This window comes from Marmota monax, unplaced genomic scaffold (assembly GCF_021218885.2).
Source record: "Marmota monax isolate L192 unplaced genomic scaffold, Marmota_monax_Labrador192_F-V1.1 WCK01_AAM20220418_F8-fsc00090, whole genome shotgun sequence".
NCBI lineage: Eukaryota > Metazoa > Chordata > Mammalia > Rodentia > Sciuridae > Marmota > Marmota monax.
The window spans coordinates 895,967-923,515 of NW_026695219.1; the positions used below are offsets into that span (position 1 = coordinate 895,967).

A 27,549-nucleotide genomic window follows, 5' to 3' on the forward strand; every position below is an offset into this window, starting at 1 on the left:
CGGGGTAAACAATAGGTGGAGGAGATGATGGGAGTCAATGAGACTCAAACGCGCCGTTTATGTTTTCAAATCTTTCACTGGAGCAGAGGCGGCTTTTCCTCGGCTCCTACACTCTGCAAATTGTTTCCATGGTCATTGTCTTCCAGCACACTTCAACCGCAGCGTTTGAGGAGCAGGTACTGCGTCCCGCTGGTGCAGCGCGGTCGAGCCCGGCCAGGTTGAGGAAATCACTCCTGGCTTTTCCAGCGGGTCGGGAAAAGGAGGTGGACACGACGCCCCAGGCTGCTGCCAATGCAACTCGCAACTTTTGAAATCAATCCTTTTTTGCATCATGCAACGGATGCCACCGCTCCCCGGGTTTGCAACCCCCCACCCCTCCCCCGAGACCAATCATTGCCGCGCTCGGGCCTGCACAGCGCCCCCGCCCCCTTCCAGGGCCGCACGCAGCCACCGAGCCGCTCCGGCCGCGGCCCGCCGCCTCTTAAAAAGAGGTGGCCGGCCTCAAGGAACCTTTGCGGCCCAGCCGGCGGGAGCGCGGCGGCCCGGTTCCCGCAGGGCCGCGCGCAGTCAGGCCGACCCCCGCGGCGCCCAGGCGCGGGCCGGGCCTCCGCCGCCGGGAGCAGCATTTTTATTCAGGCGACGCTTAAGGGAGCCCGGCGCGCCCGGTGCATTGTGGGAGCGGCCGCGGCCCGTTTTCGGGAGGAGGCGGAGGGCGCAAAGCGAGCCGGTAAGCGGCGGGCCTGGCGAGGGGGGGCGAGACACCAGGCTTAAAGGGGAATATCGGTCCGCAGGCCCGCGGCGGCCGTTGCAAATCCCCCTCCGGGCCGCCCGGGACCGCCGGGGAGCCGTGCACGGCGGGCCCTTCCAGCCCTGCCTGGAGAGGGGCAGAGCCAGGGCTTGGTGGGGCCGCTTTAAAAAAGAAGCACCGCCCGCGCCGCCGCCGCCGCCGCGCGGGGCCGGGGAAGGAGGGAGGGAGGAGGCGGGGAGGAGTGGAGGGGGAGGGCGGCCACGCAGGGGTTAATTTTTTCGCCCGCCGACATTTTTGTGCGGCGGCGGTGGGGACCCGCGCGCGCGCGGCGGGAGAGCCAGCTCGGTGTCCCGGGCGCCGCGCCTCCGGCCCTCCCCGCCCCCACCCGGCCCGCGCCTGCAGGCCCCGCGGGCGCAGCCGGACCTGGGCGCCGGGCCGGGCCTGTGGGCCGCGCGCGCCTCGCGCCCTTTCAGCGCCGTGGGCCGCGCGCGCTTCCCGCCGCCCTCGACGCCGCGGGACTGCCTGAGTGAGCATGGCCCAGTCGGCAGCTCCGCGCAGTCCCCGCCCGGCCGCCAGCCCGCAGCGCGGCGCCGCACAAAGAGCGGGGCCCGGGCCTGCTGTGCCTTTAAAGGCGGCAGCCTGAGACTTAAGGTGTTCCCGAGTGCCGTCCTTCGCGCCCGGGCCGCCTGCGCCACGGGCCTCATGGAGAGCGCCCGGGCCCTGCGCGCACGCCGCGGTGTCCACCCCTCTGCACGTGCGGGGCCTGGGGGTAGGTAGGTACCCGCCGGGCCGCTCGCCCTGCCCACCGCGCTGACCGCGCTCCCCGGCCCTGCATCCCGCGCTCGGGTCAAAAATGAAAACGTGCCCAGGAAGCAAAGGGTTAAACGTTATCTTTAAATATTCATGTCATTGTTTTAAAGGTGTAAACACGTGGCTCCCTGGTCGCGGTCGACTCTCTTATTAGGCAAATTTACCCCCCCTTTCTAATCTTTACTTCACTCGCCGCCCCGCCGTCCCTCCTCTTTTCTCCTCCCCTGCAAAAATATAAGTTTAGCTGTTTTTTAAGGTTGGAATGTGATTGTGGTGGCTTGTATTTCTCATTCCACTTGGAATTTTAAAACTACTGAGCTCCTTCTTGGTGTAAGGTGTTTCTAACTTTTTTCCCCTTCTAAAAGTGTGGGAAAATGGAAATTAAAAAGGAATCCCCAAATTCTCCTCCCCATCTTTCGGAGGTGGGGCGGGATATAGGGATGGGAGGTAGGAAAATAATTGGATGCTTCGGGGAGTTGGATTTTCTTTTTTTTTACCCCCTGGTGGGGATCAGGTGGTGTTAAATGTAAGGCATTTTGCGGAGGGCTAGAACTTTGCAGTTTTTGTTCAAACCCTTCTTAGTCGAAGTGGTATTAAGACTTTCCAAACTCTAAAATGGCTTCAAAATTCCCATCACTGTAACTTGCTTGGCTCGCTTTCTCTTTGGGGGCAGGTTGGTTTCTTGGAATGGTGTTGGAAGGTTTGTCCCGGTACAGTTGTAGCTTTCCCACTAAAGTCACTGCTCATCCCAAACATGTTTTTGTAAGGATGCTTTGGATTACTGCCCAAACTCGGGCTTTGTAAATTTATTTTAAATGAACGATGTGCTTCCCAGGGGATGCAAAACTCTATAAATGGGAATTATGTTCTTAATCATAGATTTTATAGGGGAAACTGACCCTAAAATTTGGGGTGTCTGTAATTCATTCTATGCCCAATAAAGTATCAATCTGGAGGTTTTTAACCTTGGGAGCACAGAAGGCTTCTAACTTAGAAGACTTGTTCCAGAAACTTATGATGGTACTGGGTACTGTAAATGCTAGTGATTAGGTAGGTTTTAATTTATTGTTTTAGTTCTGTAATGAAATGGTAATGAGCAGTAGCATATTTTGTCAATGATGTGTGTTCTAGTTTGTTGGGCGGGATGTTTGCTTTCTAGGAAATAGCACTGCATTAAAACATCAGAGAACTTTCCAAGTGCTCTTGAAGAACACCCGACTTTACTGTGTTAAACAGCCATTCAAGTTTTTAAAGTTAAAGTCCATTAGGGAGGCCTCCTGTTAGGGAGGCCTCCTCATTAGTTTTGTATTGTGTTGTATTCTTATGGCTGGGAAGGAAACATGGTTTTCTAAAATTAGAATTTAGTATCTTGAAGAATTTCATCAAATGCATTTGTATAAATGTCCTTTTCCAGTTTCCAGTAGGTGTTTTGTTTTTCTATCAGATACCAAAAGATCAAAAGGTTTTCTAGAAAAGTCACCATAGCGGCTTTCAGATCTACAAATGAAGTGGCTGGCAGTTTGGTTCCCATAATATTGCACCCTAGAAGAAACTTTTGGGGTTATTGTTCAAGGTGGCTCAGTGCCATATGAGCTTGCTGGCCAGACTGCCTTCTTCAGGGAAGATCTTCCTTACTATTTTCAGAGCCAACATTATAACCACACTTCAGATCTTGCATAGATATCTGGGATGGCATGGGTCCTTTTCTTGTTTGTTCTGGAAATTGAACCCAGGGCCTTGCCCTTGCCAAGCATTGACTCTACCAGTGAGCTACATCCCTAACCCACATACAGGCTCTTTTTTAAAAAGATGTATTCCAGCTTATGCATTACCATTTTAAAGAAGGTATTGTGGCTGTTTCCTTATGGTCTTAGTGGTTTCAGCCCCTGTCACATATACTGAATTTCCCTAATGTGTTCACTTGATGGTTGGCAAGTACATGTCTGAATTCTTTTAATGATGGTTTTTGTGTTTTGGTGATACCTAGGTGGATCAGAAGTAAAAAACCCAGCCAAACAAGAGAGAGGGAGGGGAGGGGCTAACCTGTGAGGAGTGTGGGCCCCAGAACCATGTCTACGCGGGAGTCCTTTAACCCGGAAAGTTATGAATTGGATAAGAGCTTCCGGTTAACCAGGTTTACTGAACTGAAGGGCACAGGCTGCAAAGTGCCCCAAGATGTCCTGCAGAAGTTACTGGAGTCTTTGCAAGAGAACCACTTCCAAGAAGATGAACAGTTTCTGGGAGCCGTTATGCCAAGGCTTGGTATGTAAACCATTGTTCTTCCATACTTTACAGTCCAGTCAATGAGTCCAAAACCAAACTTCTGTCCTCCCATGTTGCCTTTTTTAAAAAAAAATGTCTGTAGAATTCAAAGAGCAATCCAGTGGTGACAGTGTTATTGTCCCTAGTTTAGAGGAAGTACTTGAAAAGCATCAAGACACAGATCTATAACAGATATTAAACTATGGAATATGCGATTGACACCTCCTTATAGTACAGTAAAAGCATTTTTTATGTTAAATTAAATTTTTTGGTTAGCCGAGGATTAAGCAGAAATTCATTTATGCTTTTTTCTTAAAATGATTCCTGAAATTCATGCATCCTCTTGACTGCCCTAGGGAAGGTTATACTGTAAACATAATGTATAATACTTTGAGAGTAATGACTGGGCCTGGGAGGAACTTGGGATCCTATACAGTAGGCAACGATTGAAAAGCTGAGAGTAGGACACAAAGGACTGCTCCAAACTCAGAAGACAGGATGAAATCCTACTTGACCTCAGGGTGCCATCTGGAGTTGAGGGCAGTGGTTTTTTCTTTTCTAAATTCCTGGTGCTTATGGTTTCCTTTTTCCCAAACACAGAGTTCTAGAGACATTTTAGGCTCTGGGAAATTGTTCATTAGAGTTTTTTGTATGGTTCATTAAGTGCATGATGAAAGACTTACCACTTTGCCCTGTGAGTGGATTGTGTTCTGGGGGTGTGGATATTCTGTAGTTAGGGTGACTTGATCTTTCTTACATAAGATTTAATTTCATTTGTTTTTGCTCACTATTTTGTTAGAAAATTCTGTCTTACCATCTTGGTTTTGAGCTTGAGTTACTTCTTTATTCCACAATACATAAAGGAAATAAAAGGGTTGCACTGGGCCTGGTGCTGTACTCCTGTGGAGGATCACAAGTTCAAGGTTAGCCTCAGCAGCCTAGCAAATCCCTGTCTCAAAATAAAAATATAAAGGCCTGGGGATTTGGCTCAGTGGTAGAGCCCTCCTGGGTTCAATCCCCAGTGCTGGGGTGGGTAGGGGAGACAGAGTTGCTTTGGTTGGGAGCGAGGAAAAAAGTACTCCTCATCCCCTCCCCCATGGCCTACAGGACTCCCAGAAGCTCAGTTTGAAAACAGTTTCTCTCCTCTAGCTGTGGAGGAATATCAACATGAATGAGTTGGATTTAATGTTGACTGACTTGTCAAGAAGTGAGAGTACATTGAGGAAGCTCTTGAAAATAGTATCGAAAAATAAGCCACTCAGTGGTCAAAACCAAATGAAATAGGGCTGGAGATGTGGCTCAGGGGTAGAGTGCTTGCTTAGCATGCAAAAGGCCCTGGGTTCAATACCCAGTACTGCAAAAAAAGGAGGGGAAGAAAAAAAAAAAAGAAAACTCCTATGGATAAAGTAATGTAGTAGGGCTGGGGTTGTGGTTTAGTGGTAGAGTGCTCGCCCAGCATGTGTGAGGAACTGGGTTCGATCCTCAGCACCATGTAAAAAATAAAGATATTGTGTGTCCACCTACAACTAAAAAATAAATATATGTTTTTTTTTTTTTAAAAAGTAAAGTAGTAATTGCTACTCATAGCATCATCTTGTTGATCTTGTTTGAGATCTTGGGCCTGCCTTGTCCCAGAATGCTTTGATGGGGCCTGGTCACTGTTCTTCCAGTAGTTTATGAGGCTTGGAAAGGTGTGCCCATTCTGTGGGACAGAGTTGGGTCAGGATCTGAACTCTACCTCTTCCTGTTGCTTGCCTTCTGGTTTCTAAAACCAAATGGGTTGGAAGTAGGGAGAGGATCTGCTTTGGCTTCAGCTTTCATCAGTGACAGAAGGAACCAATGAAAAGACAGGAAAAAGTAGATAGAAGAACACAAAGACCATTTGTCTGGTCACACATGGTTTTTGAGAAGCAAATGAAACTGAATTTTCTCAGAAAAAACACTTCCCCTAAATTTGCATTCATGGCAAACCCTGGGGGTATACAGATCCCCAGATGACAAGCAAATGGATGCCGAAAGAAACAGAGTAGTAAAACCTATAGAAGTGGTGTACCTTCATGCCAGAACTTTTCCTTGGAATCAGAGTCATACTTAACCTGCTAATCTTGTACCAGTTACTAATGTTACCCAGTCTATAATATGAGACAAGAATACTTATTGAAATAGTTGTGAATGCCAGAAATTTTCTGTTTCTTTACCTGTGTCAATCCACATGTATAATATGTGTATTAGATGTGTATATGTGTGTATATATACGTACAGATGCGTATTTATATGTGATTATGTTTCTACTTTTAATTGAATATCATAATTCCTAGATTCTAAGGTGGTGTTAATTGAAGAATGAATCAAAACAGCTTAAAGGTGCATACACTTGGGGCTGCGATTTTGGCTCAGTAGTAGAGCGCTTGCCTAGCATGTGTGAGGCCCTGGGTTCGATTCTCAGTACCACATATAAATAAGTAAAATAAAGGTCCGTCAGTAACTTAAAAGAAAAAAAAAAAGGTGCACATGTTTATTAGATGTATCCCAATTAAAGAAATGTTAGCCTAAGTGTGTGTTAGAAGCTGGTACATACTTAACACTATTGGTGGTATATGATGAGTTGAATTTTTATTTATTTTGATGGAGAGTTTTAATCTGAGAATTCCCTATCACCTGCTAATAATTCAACATAAGCTTCCCAGTCTAGTGTTTAAGTTTTTTCTTACTTCATGGCATTTTCCTTTGTTCATTTCCCTTTTCCTCTCTTTAAATTTGAAACGTTAGTTTTTCAAAGCCTATGGTCTGTCTCAGGCTTATGCCTTTCCCTTCCTTAAAATTTTGGAGGTGATTTACCCCAGTATATAAAAAATTTATTTTGAATGCATATAAAACATTACTAATGAGTTTTTTAAAAATTATTTTACACTTATGTCACATCTCAATTTGGACTAGCCATGTTTCAAGTGCTTAACAACCTCAAGCGGCTAGTGGCTACCACATGGGACAGCACTGGTCCTCATTGCAGTAGTGTCACAGTTGTGAAAGGGAAAATGTGGATAATGGCAGTTTCTTTTTAGCCCAGTAACATGCTCAGAGTCATTAGCTACTCTGTTGAAAGAACTGGCTAAGTGTAGAAATAAAGTGCTTTACAAATCAAATGTATTTAGTTCATTTGGGGATGTGGAGTACTCTATAATCTGAGCTGCATCCATAGCCCTTCTTATTTTTTATTTAGAGACAGGATCTCACTTAGTAGCTGAGGCTGGCCTTGAACTTGTGATCTTCTGCCTCAGCGAGTCACCAGGGTTATAGTCATTGTCCACCATTCCCAGTTTATTTAATACAAATTTAAGACTGAATCATTCTCAGCAATTTAACAAGGACTTAAGCAACTTAGACCCTATACAAACTTAGAAAAAAGGGCTGGGGATGTAGCTCAGTGGTACAGTGCCCCTTGTTTCAATCCTCAAGTGTGTATGTAACATTCAACAACTATTTAGTATCTCTTTCAGTAGTCTTGTAGTTTAAATAGAAACCCAGAGGAAACTATCTCACTATTTTCTAAAGTGAATAATAGTACACTCAGAACAGCCTGTTGTTAGAATTGTTATTTAGGGAGATAGTTGCAGTTCTTGCTGAGTGCACTTACCTGCGAAAGAGCACTGTTAGGTGAAATTTGTGTCTGTGCATGTGTGCCATTGAGGTGAATTTTCATACTTTCTTACCCAGTTGATAAAAACTGAGCACAAGTCAGGTGTACTATTGTCTCCAGTTTGTGAGACTTGACATTCTGAAATTATATTCTCCATTCCTTACTAATCTCTTTAAAAATTTCTACTTTGCCATCAAGTATAGTAAAATATAGTAAAAAGCCTGTTTTCACAGTCTGGCCTTTTTTTAAAGGTAAATTTTATTTTTGCTTTAGTTATAGTGGACCAACTCTAGAAAAGAGAAAGGGCAGCAGCAATCATCTGTTATTGGATCTGTTGCTGTCGTGATATGAGATGTTTAAAACAGTTTTGCTGCTGCAAAATATGAAAAGTCCTTTCAATGTGATTGAGATATGATTTTATTTCATTTGGAATTCCATATTTATAGGGTAGACTCTATTTTCTTATTTTTGTACTTCATCCTGATTTTTTTTCCTGACTTTGGCTATTGGACTGCCAAAGTGAAATATTTCCTAAGAGCGTGGAAGGGCGTCCTTTTGAGAGGGGGGTATAGGAAAACACTCTGTATTCAGCTTATTTGAGAATGCCAGTCCGAATTTGTAAAATGTCATTACAGGTAATTTTCAAAGAAATGTAGACTACTGTAGTGGCATCAAAACTGTTTTCAGGGCTGGGGATGTGGCTCAAGCGGTAGCGCGCTCGCCTGGCATGCGTGCGGCCCGGGTTCGATCCTCAGCACCACATACAAACAAAACTGTTTTCAGAAAAAGAGAATTCTTTTTAATTAGCCCATTGGTGGTCCCTACTACCTTTTAAATTTTGAGGAATAATTTTTAATAACCTGAAGTATTGCTCATACCCATATTGAGTAATTTGGGTGGGGGGCAATGCTGGAGATTGAACCCAGAGCCCAAGTACTCTACCACTGAGCTAAGCCTCCCATGTAGCTGGAATTATAGGCTTAAGTCACAGTGCCCCACTGAGAAATTTTCTTTACAGTGGACAGAAAGTTTATATTGTAAGCTAGTAAATGTGGTGATTTTAAGTTTTTCAGTAAGGGACTAACATGGAATTTTAAGATCTTTTAAAAATTTCTTTGGGGAACCTATAAAATGAATTTACAGAGGTGTTAGTAGAAAATTTTGAATTTTTATTCTGGCTTTGTTCTTTCTCATTTTCATTTTTCATTAAAATAAAAAAGTAATGGTAGCATTTTCTGTATGTGAAATACATAAATACCCCACCAGAAAAATAGAATAATATCTAAAAATATACTCAAAGTATTTATAGATGAAAAAATACAAATTCATATGTACTATTTTCATCTTTAAAGAATTCCTGAATGGTACCCGTAATATGATATAGTAATGCAATAAAAATACAGTAATAAAAAGAATTTTTATTCAAACATTAAGGATTAAAAATCATCCCATATTGAAATTGGGTTTTGATGACTTTTTTTTTCATATTTTCTTTCTTAATGTAGTTAAGTTTCATGTAATGGTTCTTGATAGGAAACACATGGCCTCATTTGCAATGCAGAATTTCCATAAATGTTTTATACAGAAATCTTCCTGTTCATAATGTTGATCATATGAAATAAAATGACTTTCCCCTTTTATTTTTGGATGCTGATGACTTCCATCTTCCCAGGCATTGGAATGGATACTTGCGTCATTCCTTTGAGGCATGGTGGTCTTTCCTTGGTTCAAACCACAGATTACATTTATCCTATCGTAGATGACCCTTACATGATGGTAAGTTTAACCTAATGTGTTTTTATCACTGGAATTACATATGCATTTGGTTTGTGGTTGTAGCTGTAGTTTTGTCTGTCTGTGATTTGGGGGTTTTTGTTCTTGCTATATCCAGAGTACACTACTCATCCCTGCTGTGACTCCTATAGTCACAGCAGTTGGGCCCATTCTGTGCTCATGCTTGGCACTGTCATAAAGTAAGTAGAGCAGGGAAGTCCCTCTCTTGCTTTTGTACCTGAGTGTATGTTTGTGCATAAGAACACCTATTGTTTTAGTCGTTTGTAGGACTGATATAGTTTTTTGTTTTCTTTCCTTATATTCTGTTTCTTTGACATTTATAAACTTCACCATTCTATGTTACTGAACTCTAATAGGACTAATCTCAAAGGTTTCCTTCCAGAAATAAAGGAGCTTAGCGTCTCATTGTAATTTGACTTCTTGAACATTTATTCTGATAAACGTCAGCATTGGTTACTTCCCATCAGTCATCTGCGTACCTACCCACTACAGTGTTTATGACACTGTGTATGATATATATCTGATCATTGAATTGAGGTTCCTAGCTACTGGTCGTGTATCACACAGATATATTTTCCATTTTTCTATTGCATGCTTATGACCACATTGACCTACCCAGCCTTTAACCCTACTTCCCTACCAACCAAGAGAGGCCAATGAAGAAATGGGGATATCCCACTTATTATAAAATGCCAGATGTCCTTCCTATATGGTGAGGACACTGGGATTAATCTGCATAAAAGGAATTTAGACTGTGAGGTAGCAAAATAATGGGTATTCACTGCTAGGATTCCTGTAACAAGTAAACAGGTTATTAGGAACCAGTGTTCTTTCTGCACCTCCATCTGTTCCCTCCTCTAGACCAATACTCCTGAGAGGCTGGGCAGGTGAGCCACACCTATATGTTCCACCTGAGCAGGTGGCAGAGAGGTTAAAGCCAGAATTTGTTCTCTTTATACCTAATCTCTTAAAAGCATTTGTGAGGGGCTGGGGTTGTGGCTCAGTAGTAGAGCTCACCTAGCACATGTGAGGCACTGGGTTCAATCCTCAGCACCACATAAAAGTAAATAAATAAATAAAATAAAGGTATTGTGTCCAACCACAACTAAAAAATATTTTTAAAAAAGCATTTGTGAGCTCCCAGTAAGTCACTACCACTCGGACCAGTGATTGGTGTCTCCAAGTTGTATACTACCTGTTGGCCTGATGTTAGTGGATCTGCAGAAGGTTGTTAATCTATCAGAAATTTATAAGAAAATATAAAGCAATTAAACAGCCATTGAAACTGATAATACTACCTTAGAGTTTGATTATCCTTTTATCAGAGGAAAAACTTCATTTTCTCGTTACTGTCTGAAAAAAGAGTAATTTATATAGTAGCAGCTTACATTTAAAAAATCCCCGATGGCAGTTAAAAAAAAAAAAAAACTTTATTGTTACATTCCTATTAAACAATTTCAAGTTCCTAATAAAACAGTATAGTTTACTGGGAAATACTACTTTTTCTTTAGAAAAAAGTCTTGCTTTAGGCCTGTATATTTCTTATTTCTTCTATTTTTTTTTTGTTTGTTTCTCAAACAAGATGGTTTTCCTGTTTATTTCTTATAGTCTTGAGGCTACAAAAATTTTTCAATCCAAGTACATTAAACCATCTTCTTTTCTTTTTATAACCAGTAATGTCAACATTTTTGTAGAATCTATTTAATTAAGATAAGTGGCTATTTCCAAGTTTGCCTTAGTGTCATTGTTTTCAGACTCTTTTACTCCCTAGACTATTGGTTCTAATCTTATTTGTCTTCCTGACATCCCCCCACACCCTCCTTTATCTAGATAAATCAGGCTTCTGATTTTCAGGATGATGATATTGGGGGGAAAAACAAAAAAAGAACATGTAAATCTTTGTTCTACACAGAGGGGAATGTGTTATTAGGAATGTCTGAGAAAGACATACCAAAAGAAAGGTAACTAGTTTACAAATCTAGAAGTTGAGGACCATATCCTGGTAATTGCTCTTCCTGGAGAGTCTCTTGAGTTCTCCTTGGAGGCCAAACCATAGGCTAGGTCTTCATTTCTGCAGTTGGAAACTCCCTGTTTGTGCTTCTCACATCTCCCCTCTCTTCCCAGGGCAGGATAGCATGTGCCAATGTCCTCAGTGACCTCTATGCAATGGGGGTCACAGAATGTGACAATATGCTGATGCTCCTTGGAGTCAGTAATAAAATGACTGACAGGGTAAGTAGGAGGTCCCTCTGTGTCTGCTTGCTGGTCTTTGTGGTCTTAGTTGTGAGACTTTTCTGACTTGTTTCCCATCTGGAAAGTGAGGAGGCCATGTGGCTTCCAATAGGCCTTCCAGCTCTCTAATTTGGGGTGGTTAGCAATAAATTAAAATGAGAGCATCTGGTTTATTTATCTTTTTATTTCTACCACCCTGCTATCTCCTTCTCTTCCAGGTAGATTGAAACTTACAAGTTTTATGTATGTGTGTTTTAATAAAGTATAGCCATAGTAATAGTACCTAAGTGCCAGACCAGTGGGATCAGGCACTGACTTATATATAGGTCCAGGACTCTTGACACTTTGAGGGCCAGTAACCTTGTGTTGGTGGCAAGGTGTCACTGAAGTAGACCGTGGTACAGGTTGGGGACATCACGTGTTCATGCAGTCACACTTCTGTGTCATTTCCTGGAGATACTTTGTCTTTGGTACTTGTTCCTTGAACCAGAAATGAATTCCTCTTGGTTACTTTCGACAGATACTTGGTTTTATTGACTCTCCACCCCTGTGTTCCCCCCAAATCAGCTTGCCTTACTTTACGGAAATCTTGCGTTTTTAGTAGGCCCTCTCTTCTGCCCTAGCAATGTGTGCTTTGATCAGTTATACCTAGTGGGGTCAGCAAGGGCCTTGTGGGTGTGCATTCCCATCTTGGCCCTCACCAGGCTTCACACTCTTTGGTTAATGTAAGCCTCCCCAAAGGTAAGGTGGATATGCAGAGGGAGCTAGGTTGGTTTTGTTTTGTTTTGCAGTGTTGGGGATTGAACCCAATCACTCTGCCACTGAGCTACATCCCCCAGGCCTTTTAATTTTTTATTTTGAGAGAGGGTCTGATGGTCATCAGACTTGGATCTCAGTCTGTGGACCAGTCCCATACATCTCTCCTCCTCTCTTGACTGAGTTCCCTTAGCATTGTAGCCCATAACAACTTCCAGCATTTGATAAAAATGGTTACAATGTGAAATACTCCCTATTTTTGTTACACCCTGCCTTGTTGTTAGCTTTCAGGATTTAGGATCCTGTGATCCTTTTTATAAGTATAGAAGCTCTTTTCTGAGTTGAAGAGAATTGACTTTTCCTTTTTGTCCTTTTAAACCCTAGGAAAGGGATAAAGTGATGCCCCTAATTATACAGGGTTTTAAAGATGCAGCTGAGGAAGCAGGAACGTCTGTAACTGGTGGCCAAACAGTATTAAACCCCTGGATTGTTCTGGGAGGAGTTGCTACAACTGTCTGCCAGCCCAATGAATTTATCATGTAAGTTGATTTTTGTTTCATGTCACCTGATCTGTTTCACTTTTATATAAATCATTCACATATCATATAGTTCACCCCAAAAGTATACAATTAGGTGGGTTTGTGTCTATTGATAAAGTACAGCCATCACCAGTCAATTGTAGAAAATTTTTATCATCCCAACAAGAAGCCCCTTGGTTGTCAATCCCCAATCCTATCCCTTCTTGGCTTATTTCACTTCATATAATTAACATTTTAAGGTCTATCCATTTTGTAGCATGTAGTACTTCTTTGATCCTGTTTTTGAACATTTTCTATATTTAAATTGAATTATAATTCACCTAACAAAATGTCACATGATTCATCATTCTAATGTATAGATTTTTGTGAGGATGGGCTTATATAATCATCATTACTATCCAATTCCAGAAGCAACCCTATACATATTAGCAATCCCTTCCAGTTCCCTCCTCCCCACCATCCTCTGGCAAACACTCTACTTTTTGTCTATAATGATTTAAGTGTTTTGAACATTTTATATAAATGGAATCATGCAATGTATGACATTTTATATCTGGCTTCATTCATTCATTGTAATGTTTCCAAGTTGTAGCATAGGGGTGGAGATATAGCTCAGTTGGTAGCATGCTTGCCTCCCATGCACAAAGCCCTGGATTCGATTCCCCAGCACACCAAAAAAAAAAAAAAGTTGTAGCATAAATCCTTACTACCTACTTTTTTATGGCTGAGTAACCCATCATTTGGACACACATGTTTTATTACCCATTTTGTTGTTTGGTGGACCTTTGGGTTGTTATCTGTTATGAATGATGCTATAAATACTCATGCAGGTTTTTTGGTTGGACATAAGTCTCTCCACATCCCTTCCAAAATCTGTTTATTGTATCTTTTTGATTATAGCCATCCTACTGTGTGTGAAGTAGTAGCCTATTGTTCTTTTAATTTGCATATCTTAATCAAAGTATCTTTTCATATGTTTTTTTGGTCCTTTCTCTATATTATTTGGAAATGTAACTCAACACAGGTTGTCACTTTCTGTATTTAATGTCTTGTTAAGAAAAGCCACTCTGCCCTGTTTTTGAAGGCATTGTAAACTCCATTTCTTTCTTTCTTGAATAGGTACTGATAGGTACTGTGTTGAGCAGGTTCAGAATTCAAAAGGTATGAAAAAGAATCCACAGTGTAAATGGTTTCACCTATGGCTGGATCACCAGATTGATTCCTGCCTGCAAGGCATCCTTTTTATTAGTCTTGTATATTGGGTTTTTGGTTTTTTTTTTTTTTTAAGATTTTTTTTTTTTTTTGAGAGAGGGAATTTTTTCATATTTATTTTAGTTATTGACAGACACAACATCTTTTGTTTGTATGTGGTGCTGAGGATTGAACCCGGGCCACACGCATGCAGGCGAGCGTGCTACCGCTTGAGCCACATCCCCAGCCCAGTCTTGTATATTGTTAAACCAATCTGTTGTTGACACTTAGATGATAGTCAGTCATTTTGACATTACAAATAATACTCTAGTGAGGGACCTTAGAGGTAACAGATCATTTTACTCAGGGGAATCTACTGACAGGGGAATCTACTGAAATAAATTTCTCAGTAGAATCACTAGAGCAGGTGACATGTGCTGATGATTCTGATATCTCCATTTACCTTGCCCTTCATAGATGATCCACTAGTTTATGCTCCATAGCAATGAATTTAGTGGATCAGTTTCCCCACATTGTGAAAACTCAGTGAGGTTAACAAACTTGGTCTTCACTGATCTGCTTGGTGGGTTTTTTTTTTTTTTAATATTTATTTATTTTTTTAGTTTTCTGCGGACACAACATCTTTATTTGTATGTAGTGCTGAGGATTGAACCCAGCGCCACGCGCATGCCAGGCAAGCACACTGCTGCTTGAGCCACATCCCCAGCCCAATCTGCTTGGTGATTTTAATCTTTTTTTTTTTTTTTGATACTGGGGATTTAACACAAGAGTGCTTTACTACTATATCCCCGGACCTTTTGATTTTTTATTCTTTGAGACAGGGTCTAAGTTGCTTAGAACCTCCCTAAATTGCTGAGACTGGACTTGAACTTGCGATCCTCCTGTCTCAGCTTCCTGAGTCACTGGGAATACAGACATGCGCCACTATACCCAGTTAACCTTATTCTTATAAGTAGGGGTGAACATTTTTCACAATCAGATCTTTTGTCCATTTTTTTTAATTGATGGAAGCTCCTTGTTATTTTTACTATCAGATAGCTTCTGCATTAAGGATTGTGCATTTTACATACCACCAATGCTTCATTTTCCCAACATATAGCATATGTTAGTAGTTTTCAGGCTTTCCACTTAGATACTAAAGGATCTTTGTCTCACTCATTTCAGCTTTTTAGTAAAGAATTGAATGGGGAGGAAAATTACGGAATATTTTGCCAGTAGCATGTATATTTACTTTTTTAGAAAAGCTAAAAGAACTTATACATATGATTACATTCTGTCATATTGCCCATAAACTTGAAAGTAACACCATAGTTTGTCACACTTGATATAAATTTGTTGCTTGCACATAACTGTTAAAGTGGAATAATTTACTAGCCTCAGGTGTGAGTGGACCAGAATTGAAGGATACTTTTATCTGAAGGTCTAGTTTTTGGGAAATGAGATTCCTGTACAATTTCCAAGTTTTATATTGCTCAAAGTTGACAATGAATACAAATCTTATAGGTTGATTTAGGGAGTGTGATATGCGTTCTGAAGTCTTTTGCTCTGATTTGCTTTTATATCATCTTAGTAGCCCAGTGATGGGCTAGAAGGGTTATGTGGACAGGTCCTTGAGCTGAGACAAGAAAGGGCTGAGTGTTGGATGCACATCCTGGTAGTGAGGATACAAATATAATAGTTGTTTTCTTTGGAGGATCAAACTTTTCCTTTTCAGGGCTGCCCTTTTAGAATTTGCTTTCTTTCTTTAAAGCAGGGTCTACCCTGACCCTTGAGTGCCAGATAGGAAACTTATTATTGGTCACTGAGTTTGGGAACCTGGTTGCAGAAATCACCAAAACACCAGACTCAAATTCCAGCCAAATCCCATAACCTAAAAAATCCTACCTGAGTCCCTACCACTTATAGTGGTGATCACTTATAGTGATCACGAACAAGCCATCTTTGAGAAGTCTTGTTGCCTCAAATGATTTGGAACTCTGGTACATCTGTGAATTACACCCACTCATATATGGCTAAGGGAAACGGCCTGATGGAAACTTGGAAGACTAAATGATCTGGTTCTTTGCATACTGTGTGTGTATGTTACTGGGATCAAACCCAGGGGTGTTCCACCTCTGAACTGTATTCCTAGCCCTTTTTGTTTTAATATTATTTTGAGACAGGGTCTTAACTAAGTTACCCAGATTGGCCTCAAACTTCCAATCCTTCTGCCTTAGCCTCTCAGCCACTGGGATTACAGGTGCGTGGCACTGTGCCTGTTACATTTTTTAAAAAAAATCTATAGATAATTGACCGATGTGTTTAAGTCTGTGGATGTTTTCATTTTCCTGTTAATATTTTGTTGCAGTAATAGCTTCAGTAGAAGGTTGTAAGGCTATATCACCTAGTACATGGTAACAGTTGGCTTAAATTTAAGTAAGTGCAAAAGCAAGTACTTTTTTTTTTTTTAACAGAATTTTCCTTCTCCTGTTTTAATGAATTGATCTCCTTGGTTAGTTTTACAAGAATGTGCTATTTTTCTTTTCTTCAGGCCAGATAATGCAGTGCCAGGGGATGTGCTTGTGTTGACAAAACCTCTGGGGACACAAGTTGCTGTTGCTGTGCACCAGTGGCTGGATATTGTGAGTAAACTGCTGCTTGTGCGTGACGGGGGCGGGAGCACAATAATTAGTTTTCAGAGTTGTAGTGATTTTTGTTGGAGGGTTTAGAAAATGAAACCTTTAGTTTTTAGTACCATAGAATTTAATTTAATCAATCAGGTCCTTAAAAGATATCCTCAGAATTGCTCATATTCTTGTATCAAATGAAAGTTTCAAGTAGCTTTTGAAGTAAGTAACCCCAGCTTAGGGCTTCAGAGGTTTTCTATAAAGAATTTGGGAGGCCAGGGATTAGCATCATGTATTTTTGGTGCTGAGATAGCTTTGATTTTCACATCTTAAACATCACTAAAAAGTAATACGGGGCTGGGGGTGTAGTTCAGTGGTAGATTTCTTGTTGGCATGCGTGAGGCATTGGGCTTAGTCCCAGCATAACAAAATGATTATGATGATAATAGTAATAACACTGTGGGGAGAATTTGTGGAAAGTGGTATTTGGGGTATAAATAAGGCCAGTTAGGGACAAATTTTTAGTCTTGGGGGTTGAGTTTTTGTTTGGTAGTTGTCTTTTAAATTGATTAGTAATTAAGAACATTTTTTAAAAATATTTTTTTAGTTGTAGGTAGACACAATACCTTTATTTTATTTTATTTATTTTTATGTGGTGCTGAGGATCAAACCCAGTGCCTCACACATGCTAATAAGCAAGCACTCTACCACTGAGCCACAACCCCAGCCCTAGTAATTATGAACATTTTGATGTGTAATTCTCATGGAGAATGCATCTAGAATAGAAAGGTATTTCTCCTATAATCATACCTGACTTTGTTTTTTCTCTTCCATAACAACTCAGAAATTAATAAGATTGTGGTATATTCTCTCATTCATCAACCTTGGGTATATATCTTAGTTGTAGCAGATGTAGCAGAGTAAGAGATTCTCTAAGTTTGCACCTTCTCAGTTATTTTTCCCTCCTCACCCAGGGATGTAAACTAGATAGGAAGGGCATTGCAGGGATACTTTACAGATGCTGGCCAGGACAATCTCCCAGGACTACACAGTTGAGCAAGGGAGCTGGAAGCAGGCAAGGCAAGGGGGTTGGTGTCTCCACCTCAGGTCAGCATTACCTTTGCTTTTTTTTAAATGCTCAGAATTGAAGAAAGCAAGTACCAAAGACACATCAACAGCACAATATGCTTTTTTTTTTTGAATGTTATTGTACTTTTTTATACCTTCATTTTATTTATTTATTTATTTTTATGTGGTACTGAGGATCAAACTTAGTGCTTCACATGTGCTTGGCAAGTGTTCTACCTCTATCATTGAGTCACAATCACAGCCCTACTATATGCTTTTTATAAAGAAAGAAGCAACCAAAGAGTGCTATTTAGGCATTATGAGAAAACTATTTTTTGAATGTTGGGAAAGTACAAAATCCAGGATAATTGCTACTTCTTGGGAGAGAGGGAGCAATGAAGTGAGGGTAGGTAGAAGATATTGCTGATGTTTAGTTATTACACTGGGTGGTAGGTTACTGGGTTTTCTTTATTCTGTAATAAAACAAATAAGTAGATGCATAAATGGGGGTAGTTAATGGGCCATATGACAGTATGTCATGAACCCAGCATCATAGTGCTGGATTCTTCGAAAATCAGGCTGAGGGGAATAAAGGCAGACCTCTTTGTCCTCATTATGATGTCCTTTAATTACCCACGACTGACCTCAGTGTGCATGCACTTAATGTTGTTTCCAGTTCTTCTCTTTATTAAGATAGCTTTACTCCTCTCACTCCTAGGCAGAGGCATGTGTCCATAATCCCAGGATGCTGAGGGGGCAGGATTGCAAACTCAAGGCCAGCTTGGGCAACATAGTGAGACCCAGTCTCCAAAAGAAAAGCTTCACTCCAGGCTTCAATTAAAATCAATAAAAATATAATATGAAAAATGAAAGCTGTGGACATAATAGGAGAGATGAGAGGAGAACCAGAGGACATTCAAAGCTATTGATAATGTGATTTTCACCCTCCTAAAGAGGAGCAAGCTTCAGCCTGTGCTCACACACCTGTTGCCATCTCAGTGTAGCTGTGTGTATTGCCAGGTTTACATAGCCAATAGATGCAATATTGATTACAGAAATGTAGAATGAGAACAGAAAAGAAATCATGACCATGGGACTGATGGACACTTAATATTTGGTACAAAGTTAGATAAATAAAACTCAGAAGATGACTAAGCAAAAAGGTGTTCTTTGTATCAGTGGTAAGAAGTAAAGATTAATCATATTTTCCCCCTCTTTTCTCCTTGACTTATGTTTCCATTGTTAGCCTGAAAAATGGAATAAAATTAAGCTAGTAGTCACCCAAGAAGACGTAGAGTTGGCATACCAAGAAGCAATGATGAATATGGCACGGCTCAACAGGACAGGTATGGGCAGGGAAGGGTTCTGTGGTAGGGGTTGGCAGACATTCTGAAAAGGCCAAGGTAGTAGATATTTTAGGCTTTGAAGGCCACATAGAGTCTCAGTTGCTCATTGATTTCCCCTATCATACATACATGCACACAGCTTTTTAACACAAAAGAAAACCACTTGTGGCTGGCCAGATGTGACTGTTGACTACAGGCCATCTTCTCTTGGTACCTGATTTGGCTTATGTGAATTTACTCATGGAAATCCAAACACACGTCCCCTACTAATGGTTCCACTTAAAATTTTTCATCTTTACAATGGTGTTAGAGTGAGAAATATTCAGTAGAAACCACAATTTGAATTTTGAATAATTGGTCTTTTCTGGTGCCGGAGATAGGCAATATGATTGAAATGCTGCATGGCAGCCTTGGCTCCTAATCAGCTGTTTATCACAAAGGTAAACAGCCAATATACTATAGTCTACTGTATTGCCAACCTATGATGTTTGGTAGATTGTGTGTATTAAATGCTTTTTCAACTTAAGATGTTTTCTGGGTACAATGGATTATTGCACAACCCCATCAGCAGTCAAGGAGCATTCTGTACATTGGATGGGTTGTCTGATTTCTTGGTATTTTCCCTTTTATTTTTAAACTTTCCCAAAATGATATTGATCCAAATATATGTAATACATAAGTCATGAATTCTTTGGGTTTTTTTGTTTGTTTGTTTGTTTTTGTTCTTGTTTGAATGAAATGTTGGGGATTAAACCCAGGGGTACTTTATCACTGAGCTACATCCCCACCCCTTTTTATTTTTTATTTTGAGAAGGGGTCTTGCTAAGTTGCTTAGGGGCTCAGCTTCCTGAGTTGCTGGAGTTGATAGGTATGCACCACTTTGCCCAGCAAAAAATTCTGTGTGTGGTATTGGGGGTTGAACCCAGGGCCTTGCTCATGCTAGGCAAGCACTTTACTACTGAGCTACATCCTCCAGCCTGACCAGAATTTTTTTTTTCTTAATTTTTATGGTTGGACACAATACCTTTATTTTATTTATTTTTATGTGGTGCTGAGGATCGAACCCAGGGCCTTCAACATGCTAGGCTAGCACTCTATTGCTGAGCCACAATCCCAGCCCCATGACCAGAATATTTTTAAAAATTTCTTTTTTTTTTTAACTGTATTTCTCTTCAATATTTTTTAATTTTAAAAAAGTTTTTTTTTATCATTTTAGTTATATATAATATTGGCTTCCATTTTGACAAAATTAAACAGACACAGAGTACAATTTGTTCCAATTTGGTCCCTATTTCCATTTGTGTCTCATCCTCCTACCCTTAGTCCCTTTTTTCTAGTCTGTTTATCTTTCTTCTGTTTACTTATAGGGTTTTTTTGTGTTTTTTTTTTTGGTCTTGTTTTTTATTAATCTATTGTGGATATACATAAAGGTGAAATATACTGTGGCATATTCATATATGTACACAGGAAAGTTTGGTCAGGCTCATTCCATTGTTCCTTCTTTTCTTGTCCCCAGGAGATCTTAAGAGATCGCATCTGATACTCTTGATTTTGAAGTTAATTAAAAGGATTTACTTTAGCATCTGCCTTTCTACTTACTTTAAACATTCCACTGCATGCTTCCTTATTTGATCTGCTGTCAGTGGACCTGGGGATTACTGCTAGAACTTCTTTGGTCTCAGCTTTTCTAGATAGTGCCAAATTGTTTTCCAAAGTATTGTGTATCAGTTTTCAGTGGTGTACTATATGTAACTTTTTTCTTTTCAATGTCTCTCTCTCCCCGTTTATCCTACTATAGAAGAATTACATGTTTATTTTAGAAAAAGTATTAGAAGATGGAAAACAGTAGAAAAGAAAATTATCTGTAGTTCCACCACCCCAGAATAGCTCATTAGTATTTTTTACGTATTCTTGCAGAACTTTTTTTGGTTTCCTGCTGTTTTTTAAACTAGTATGTATCATAAATTATGTATCTGGAGTCTGCTTAACATTTTAAGATTGTTTTTCCCATATTATATATCCTCATATACATAGTTTTTTTTTTCTTTTTAGATATACATGACAGTAGAGTGTATTTTGACATACCATGCATACATATATAGAGTATAACTCATTCTAATTAGGATCCCATTCTTGTGGTTGTACCTGATGTAATCAAGTTTCACTGATTGTGTATTCACATATGAACATAGGAAAGTTATGTCTGATTCATTCTACTGTCTTCCCTATTCCCATCCCCCCTTCCCTTCATTGCCCTTTGTCTAATCCAATGAACTTTTATCCCCTCTCCCTTTATTGTGTGTTAGCATCCACACATCAGAGAGAACATCAATCTTTGGTTTTTGGGATTTGGCTTATTTCACTGAGCATGATAGTCGCAGGTTTCATCTATTTACTGGCAAATGCCATAATTTCATTCTTCTTTATGGCTGAGTGATATTCCATTGTGTACATGTACCATATTTTCTTATCTATTCATCTGTTGAAGGGTACCTAGGTTGGTTCCATACATAGTTGAGCTGTTGTGAATTGAGCTGCTATAAACATTGATGTGGCTGTGTAACTATGGTATTGCTGATTTTAAGTCCTTTGGGTATATACTGAGGTATGGGATAACTGAGTCAAATGGTGGTTCCATTCCAAGTTTTTTGAGGAATTTCCATACTGCTTTCCAGAGTGCTTGTACCAAATAAAAAAATTTGCAGTCCCACCAACAACATATGAGTATACCTTTTTTCCCCCAAATCCTTGTCAACATTTATTGTTACTTAGTATAAGTAGTTTTTAATGGCCAAATAATATTCTACCAGATAGGGATTACATTTTGCCTTTTTTTTTGGGGGGGGGGGTGGTACTGGGTGCTCTACAACTAAGCTTACATCCCTAATCCTTTTTATTTTGTATTTTGAGATAATGCTTTGCTAAGTTGCTCGGGTTGGCCTTGAACTTAGAATCCTCTTGCCTTAGCCTCCCACGTCACTGGGATTACAGGGATATGACACTGCACTTAGCAACCTTTTACCTATTTGTGAACAATTTATTTTGAGATATAAATTTTTTATACTTTCCCCCCTTTACTTGTAAGAAACAAGTTATAGATCCTTAGAGAGAAATAGAAAAATAGATTGACACAGCCATAGTCAAACTACTGACCTCTGTCAGAGACACAAAGGCAATTCATTAGGAAAAATGTTTTTCAACAAATGGTTCCAGAATAAGTGGACATTCACATGCAGAACATAAATCTAGACATAGACTTTACATGCTTCATAAAAGTTAAACTTCAAATGGATGTAGACCTAAATATAAAACAAAACTGTAAAACTCCAGGAAGATAAATAGAAAATTTAGTTGGCATTGAATTTGGAGTTGACTTTTTAGATAAAACACAAAAATATTTTCTGTGAAAGAAAAATTGGGTAAGTTGGACTTCATTAGTATAAAAATCTGTTCTGTGAGAAAGACTATTAAGAAGATGAAAAGATAAACCTCAGATTGGGAGAAAAATCTGCAAAATGTATCTGATAAACGTCTGGTGGCCAGAATAAATGAAGAACTCTTACAAGTCAATCATCCAGTTTTTTTTCTTAAAGAAAAACAGTTCAGTTAAAAAAAAAAAAAAAAAAAAAGGGCCAAACCCCATAACATACACATCACCAAAGAAGATACATAGATAGCATATAAACATAAAAAGCTACACAACCTTACATTTTGTTAGGGAATTGCAAAGTAAAAACTAAGAGTTACTACTATACACCTATTAGAACGGCTAAAATCCAGTAGGCTGACAACAACAAATGCTGACAAAGATGGAACAATGGGCATTATTACCATGTGATCCAACAATTGTGCTTTTGTGAATTTACCCTCCTGAAGACTTAAATTGACACAGTAACCTGCATGTAAATGTTTACAGCGGCTTTATTCATGATTTCATAATTGCCAAAACTTAGAATCAGGATGTCCCTCAGTAGATCAACAGATAAACAACTGGCATATCCAGATGATAGAATATCATTGATATTAAAAAGAAAGGTGCTGTTGTGGAAGAAGCCACTCTGAAAAGCTTCTACAGTAAGATGCATCTATAGCACCTTCTAGAAAAGGAAAAACTGTAAAGACAGTAAAATGATCATTGACTGCCAGGGGTTTGGGGGAGAGAGGGTTACTAGGCACAGCACAAGATTTTTAGAGCACGATACTCTAATGTTGGATGGCTGTTGTTATACAGTTGTTAATGTGTAGAATTAGCACACTCAACCCTCATGTGAGTTATGGATTTTCGTTGATAGTTAAGTACTAATTTGACTCATTGTGCTGTAGATGCAGAATGTTCATTTGGCAAAACTGGGGAAGGGGCATGTGGGAACTCCCTAAACTTACCCCCAAATTCCAAAATATAGTCTATTGATATTCTTTTTTTATTAATATTTTTTAGTTGTTGATGAACCTTTATTTATTTGTATGTGGTGCTGAGAATTGAACCCAGTGCATCACACATGCTAGACAAGCACACTACCATGGAGCCACAACCCCAGCCCCTATTGATACTCTTTTCAATTGAAAAGTAAAAGAACTTTCAGATAATTGATCTCTAGCAAGAGTACTTAGATTGATTTTAAGTCAAATAGTCTTTGAAAGTCCTCTTTGTATTTAGGAGGAGATCTAAATTACCTGCTGTTGAATAATTCCTCTGTATAGTTTTTGTCAGCATATTGGAAATAGCTCTTGATTGAAACTGCTGACAGGTTCCAGGCAGTTTAGATTGAAATAGATCAGGGCTGGGGGTATAGCTCTGTGGTAGAGTATTTGACTGGCTTGTGTGAGGCCCTGGATTCCATCCCCAGCACCATAAAAAGAGGAAGGAAAGGAAGAAGGAAAATCAGAATTTCATTGATTTTGCTAATTTTGTAATACTATCTTTTTTTTTTTAAATATTTATTTATTTATTTTAGTTTTTGGCGGACACAACATCTTTGTTTGTATGTGGTGCTGAGGATCGAACCCGGGCCGCAGGCACACCAGGCGAGCACGCTACCGCTTGAGCCACATCCCCAGCCCCTATCTTTTTTCATTATTTCTGTATGCCATCTCCCTGACAAATGAGTTTTCACTAGTTTGTGATTTTGAGTTCTTCAACTAAGGTATTTTTTTTCTCTGGCTCTCTTAGCTGCAGGACTTATGCACACGTTCAATGCCCACGCAGCCACTGACATCACAGGCTTTGGGATCTTGGGCCATGCTCAGAACCTGGCCAAGCAACAGAGGAATGAAGTGTCGTTTGTGATTCACAACCTCCCTGTGCTGGCCAAGATGGCTGCTGTGAGCAAGGCCTGTGGGAACATGTTTGGTCTCATGCATGGAACCTGCCCGGAGACATCAGGTATGGGATCCTGGATCCAAGTCTGAGGGTTGGACTTAAGCCAACAGAATGCTCCATGAGAAAGCAGTGGCCTAGTGTGTGAGTGTATCTCCACTTTGTGAGGGCAGTCCTAATTATTTCTGGCCACCTCTGTGTGGGTTTCCAGTACCTACCATGTGTGACCAAGAGCCATATTTTGAGTGTTCCTTTCTTCTCCTTTTGGATATAGGAATATAGCAGTGGTATGGGAGTGGGAGAATGTGGGAAAGATAAGTCATTACCCAAATGTCATTGGAAGCTTAGTATTTGAAATAAACTAATACCTATAGAAGACATTGAACTGACTATAATTTTTTCTTGAAAAAATGTCTAAAATTGTTCTTTTAAGAGTGAAATAGAGCTAGGCTTAGTGGTGCATGCCTGTAATCCCAGAGGCTCAGAAGGCTGAGACAGGAGAATCTCGAGTTCAAAGCCAGCCTCAGCAATGGTGAGGTGCTGAGCAACTCAGTGAGACCCTGTCTCTAAAATAAAATACAAAATAGAGCTGGGTATGTGGCTAAGTGGTCGAATCCCTGAGTTCAATCTCTGGTACCAAAAGAAGATAAAAGAAAAATAGAGCCAGTGTCATGGCTGTATTATTACATTCCTGTAATCTCAGCAGCTTGAAAGGATCACAGGTTTGAAGCCAGCCTCAACAACTTAGTGAGGCTGTAAGCAACCTTTTTATTATAAGACCCTGTCTCAAAATAAAAAGGGCTGAGTATGTGGCTCAGTGATTAAGTGACTTTGGGTTCAATCCCTGGAAAACCCCCCCTCCCCAAAAAAAGTAGTGTATTGTTTTCAAAGTTCTCTCCCCCATTTCTCCCTTTGTGCTTTATCTTGACTCTTATAAGATTCTCTCTTATTTCTCTTTCCTTTTCTGTATAACTCTAGTTTTCTATCCTGGGAATTTAAAAATGGTCAGTTGTCTAGACCTGACCCCCAGAATACCTGATGTCAGCTGGAGTGGTCCTAGTACTCTTGAAGATTCTGGTATAGGCAAAGGTGGAGACCACAAAGCCCTGCCCACTGCAGCCCCTTTGAAGTGGCTTGGAATTTCAGGACTTCATCAGGCCCCCTACAGATTTTGATAAGGACCCTTCAGCTTCCTGCTTGAAAGAAAGAAGTTTTGTCTCAAAGCAGGCAGAGATTTCCCCCTGTTGGTTATCTGGTTGGAACAGTCTGCCACCTAGTGGCCACTGAGGGAATATTGAATGAGTTAGTGAATAATACCAATTACTTAAATTTATTTCTTTTATTCAGAATGAGTTTTTACTTTTTAAGTAAAAGTACACTCTACAAATTGTTCCTGTGTTAATTTTTACTTAGAAGCAATTTTTTTTCTTGCCTAGTTACTAGAAATAGTGAAGATTTATTTTAATGTGTTATTACTATTTCTGTTTTGAAGACAATGAGTTGGAACTAGAACCTAGATTCTTTGAGGCATAAACTCTTTCATGAGTCTTAAAATACAAACGAGTGGTTTTGGTGAGATGAGGAATCCAAATTGAAAATGAGCATTTCTATTCATTTGTAAATATTTCTTTCAATGTAGTGTTTAAAAAAAAAAATAGCTACCACATGTTTCTGAGGCCCCAGCATCTTACTACACACAGCATTAAATGGTTCAATGATTGGTCATCGTCACAGTTTAAAGTTTATTATTGTCTAGGTGTATACCAGGGAATTGTTTAGTCTATGGGATAGGGCAAGCCTTTTGGTTTAATGGAAAGAGCAAGTTGGTTAAGTTGTTGGCTGAATTTAGATCTTGTGTAGAAGTTTTTAGTAGAGGCAGAGAAACTGCTTCAGCTTCTAATATCACAGTAATGATAATTCTTTTCTTTTCCTTTGCCAGGAGGCCTTCTAATATGTTTACCACGTGAGCAGGCTGCTCGGTTCTGTGCAGAGATAAAGTCCCCCAAGTATGGCGAAGGTCACCAAGCATGGATTATTGGGATTGTAGAGAAGGGCAACCGTACCGCCAGAATAATAGACAAGCCCCGGATTATCGAAGTTGCACCACAAGTGGCCACTCAAAATGTGAATCCCACACCTGGTGCCACCTCCTAATGTAGACAGAAATAGCTATTTGGTTTTGTTTTTAAATAGATCTATTTCCTTTATCATCACTTCAATTAAAGACTATAAGCAACAACAAAAATCTCATTGTGTCTACACATCTGGTGACCTTAGGTCGATTGTGAGTGGATACAATTAATAAAATGAAATCCATGGCCTTCTTTTCCTGTTACATTAACTGAAGATGCACCTAATCTTGAGGCAGCTTCTGAGTTGAGAATTATATTGTTATCCAATACTGTTGATTCATTTTGAATCTTTAGACACGTATCTCTTGCCGCATAGGCTCTTTCTAAAGGTGCTTTCACACAGCACAGACATTACCAAGAGTAGTGTCACATAGCAGTTGTGTCTTTTCATTATATGTGTATTTATCATATCAGTCTGGTCTTTTTTTGTATCTTGGATGGTATTCTGGAAGGTTAGATTTGGTAAGTGACAAGATGGTCTCCTGGTAGTAAGAAGGTTGCATGATTCCTTTGCATCTTTGATTTGTAAAGCTGAGACTAATAATTCAAGAGCATCTCTTTGACCCAGGACATTCTCCAATAGTGCATTCAGTTTCACAAGGCAAGTGCTTCAGTTTGCATGGAAAGCACTTTGAAGACAAAAAAGAAATGTTATTTCTTTTTGTAGCCTTCCTGATATTTACAGTAATATCATTAACTTTTCTTTACTGATATAGCAAAAAAGAATACTTTTTGCAATGTAATTAGATGTTCTATAGTGCAACAAGGAATTGCCTTCCAATAGGGAGTTCATGTATAATACTCATTTACAATTCAATATATAATTACGCAAATAATTTTTAAATATAATCAATAATAAAGGCTGTTGTGTGGATGGTAGTGTTTAATACATTTTATATTTTGTATAGTGATTTCAGGCCTTTTGTTTCCTTAAAATCAGCAACTCTAGCCTAATTCCTAGCATTGTTTTGTCCTTTGCGCTAGTACTTTTTTGTGCACGCCTTTTGTGATCTGTTAAAAATCTGCATTGCCAACATTGCAGCTCGAATTAAAACTTGTTATTCAAATAAATATTTAATTTTTTAAATTG

At 39.8% G+C, this 27,549-nt stretch overlaps 1 protein-coding gene across 3 annotated transcripts; it reads left to right on the top strand.

Annotated features, from left to right (window-relative positions):
* Window positions 1–440: 440 nt before the first annotated feature.
* On the top strand, window positions 441–27,549 carry Sephs1 (selenophosphate synthetase 1). 3 transcript variants are annotated; one of them, XM_046432480.2, is made up of 9 exons: window positions 441–727; window positions 3,546–3,820; window positions 9,130–9,233; window positions 11,376–11,483; window positions 12,624–12,778; window positions 16,521–16,611; window positions 18,911–19,010; window positions 24,181–24,393; window positions 26,267–27,549. In XM_046432480.2, the coding sequence occupies exons 2-9, from the start codon at window positions 3,628–3,630 to the stop codon at window positions 26,479–26,481; spliced, it is 1,179 nt and encodes a 392-aa protein (XP_046288436.1). In that variant the 5' UTR covers window positions 441–727; window positions 3,546–3,627; the 3' UTR covers window positions 26,482–27,549. The 3 variants fall into 3 exon arrangements, with proteins under 3 accessions (XP_046288436.1, XP_046288435.1, XP_046288437.1); XM_046432479.2 differs by lacking the exon at window positions 441–727 and adding an exon at window positions 1,252–1,521; XM_046432481.2 differs by lacking the exon at window positions 441–727 and adding an exon at window positions 1,252–1,517.

Bases quoted from the DNA above. Each gene is read 5' to 3' on its own strand.
- Sephs1 (XM_046432480.2), top strand. From the start codon at position 3,628: ATGTCTACGCGGGAGTCCTTTAACCCGGAAAGTTATGAATTGGATAAG. The intron at 12,779-16,520 runs GTAAGTTGATTT...TCTTTTCTTCAG, and splicing joins CAGCCCAATGAATTTATCAT to GCCAGATAATGCAGTGCCAG. The intron at 16,612-18,910 runs GTGAGTAAACTG...TTCCATTGTTAG, and splicing joins TGCACCAGTGGCTGGATATT to CCTGAAAAATGGAATAAAAT.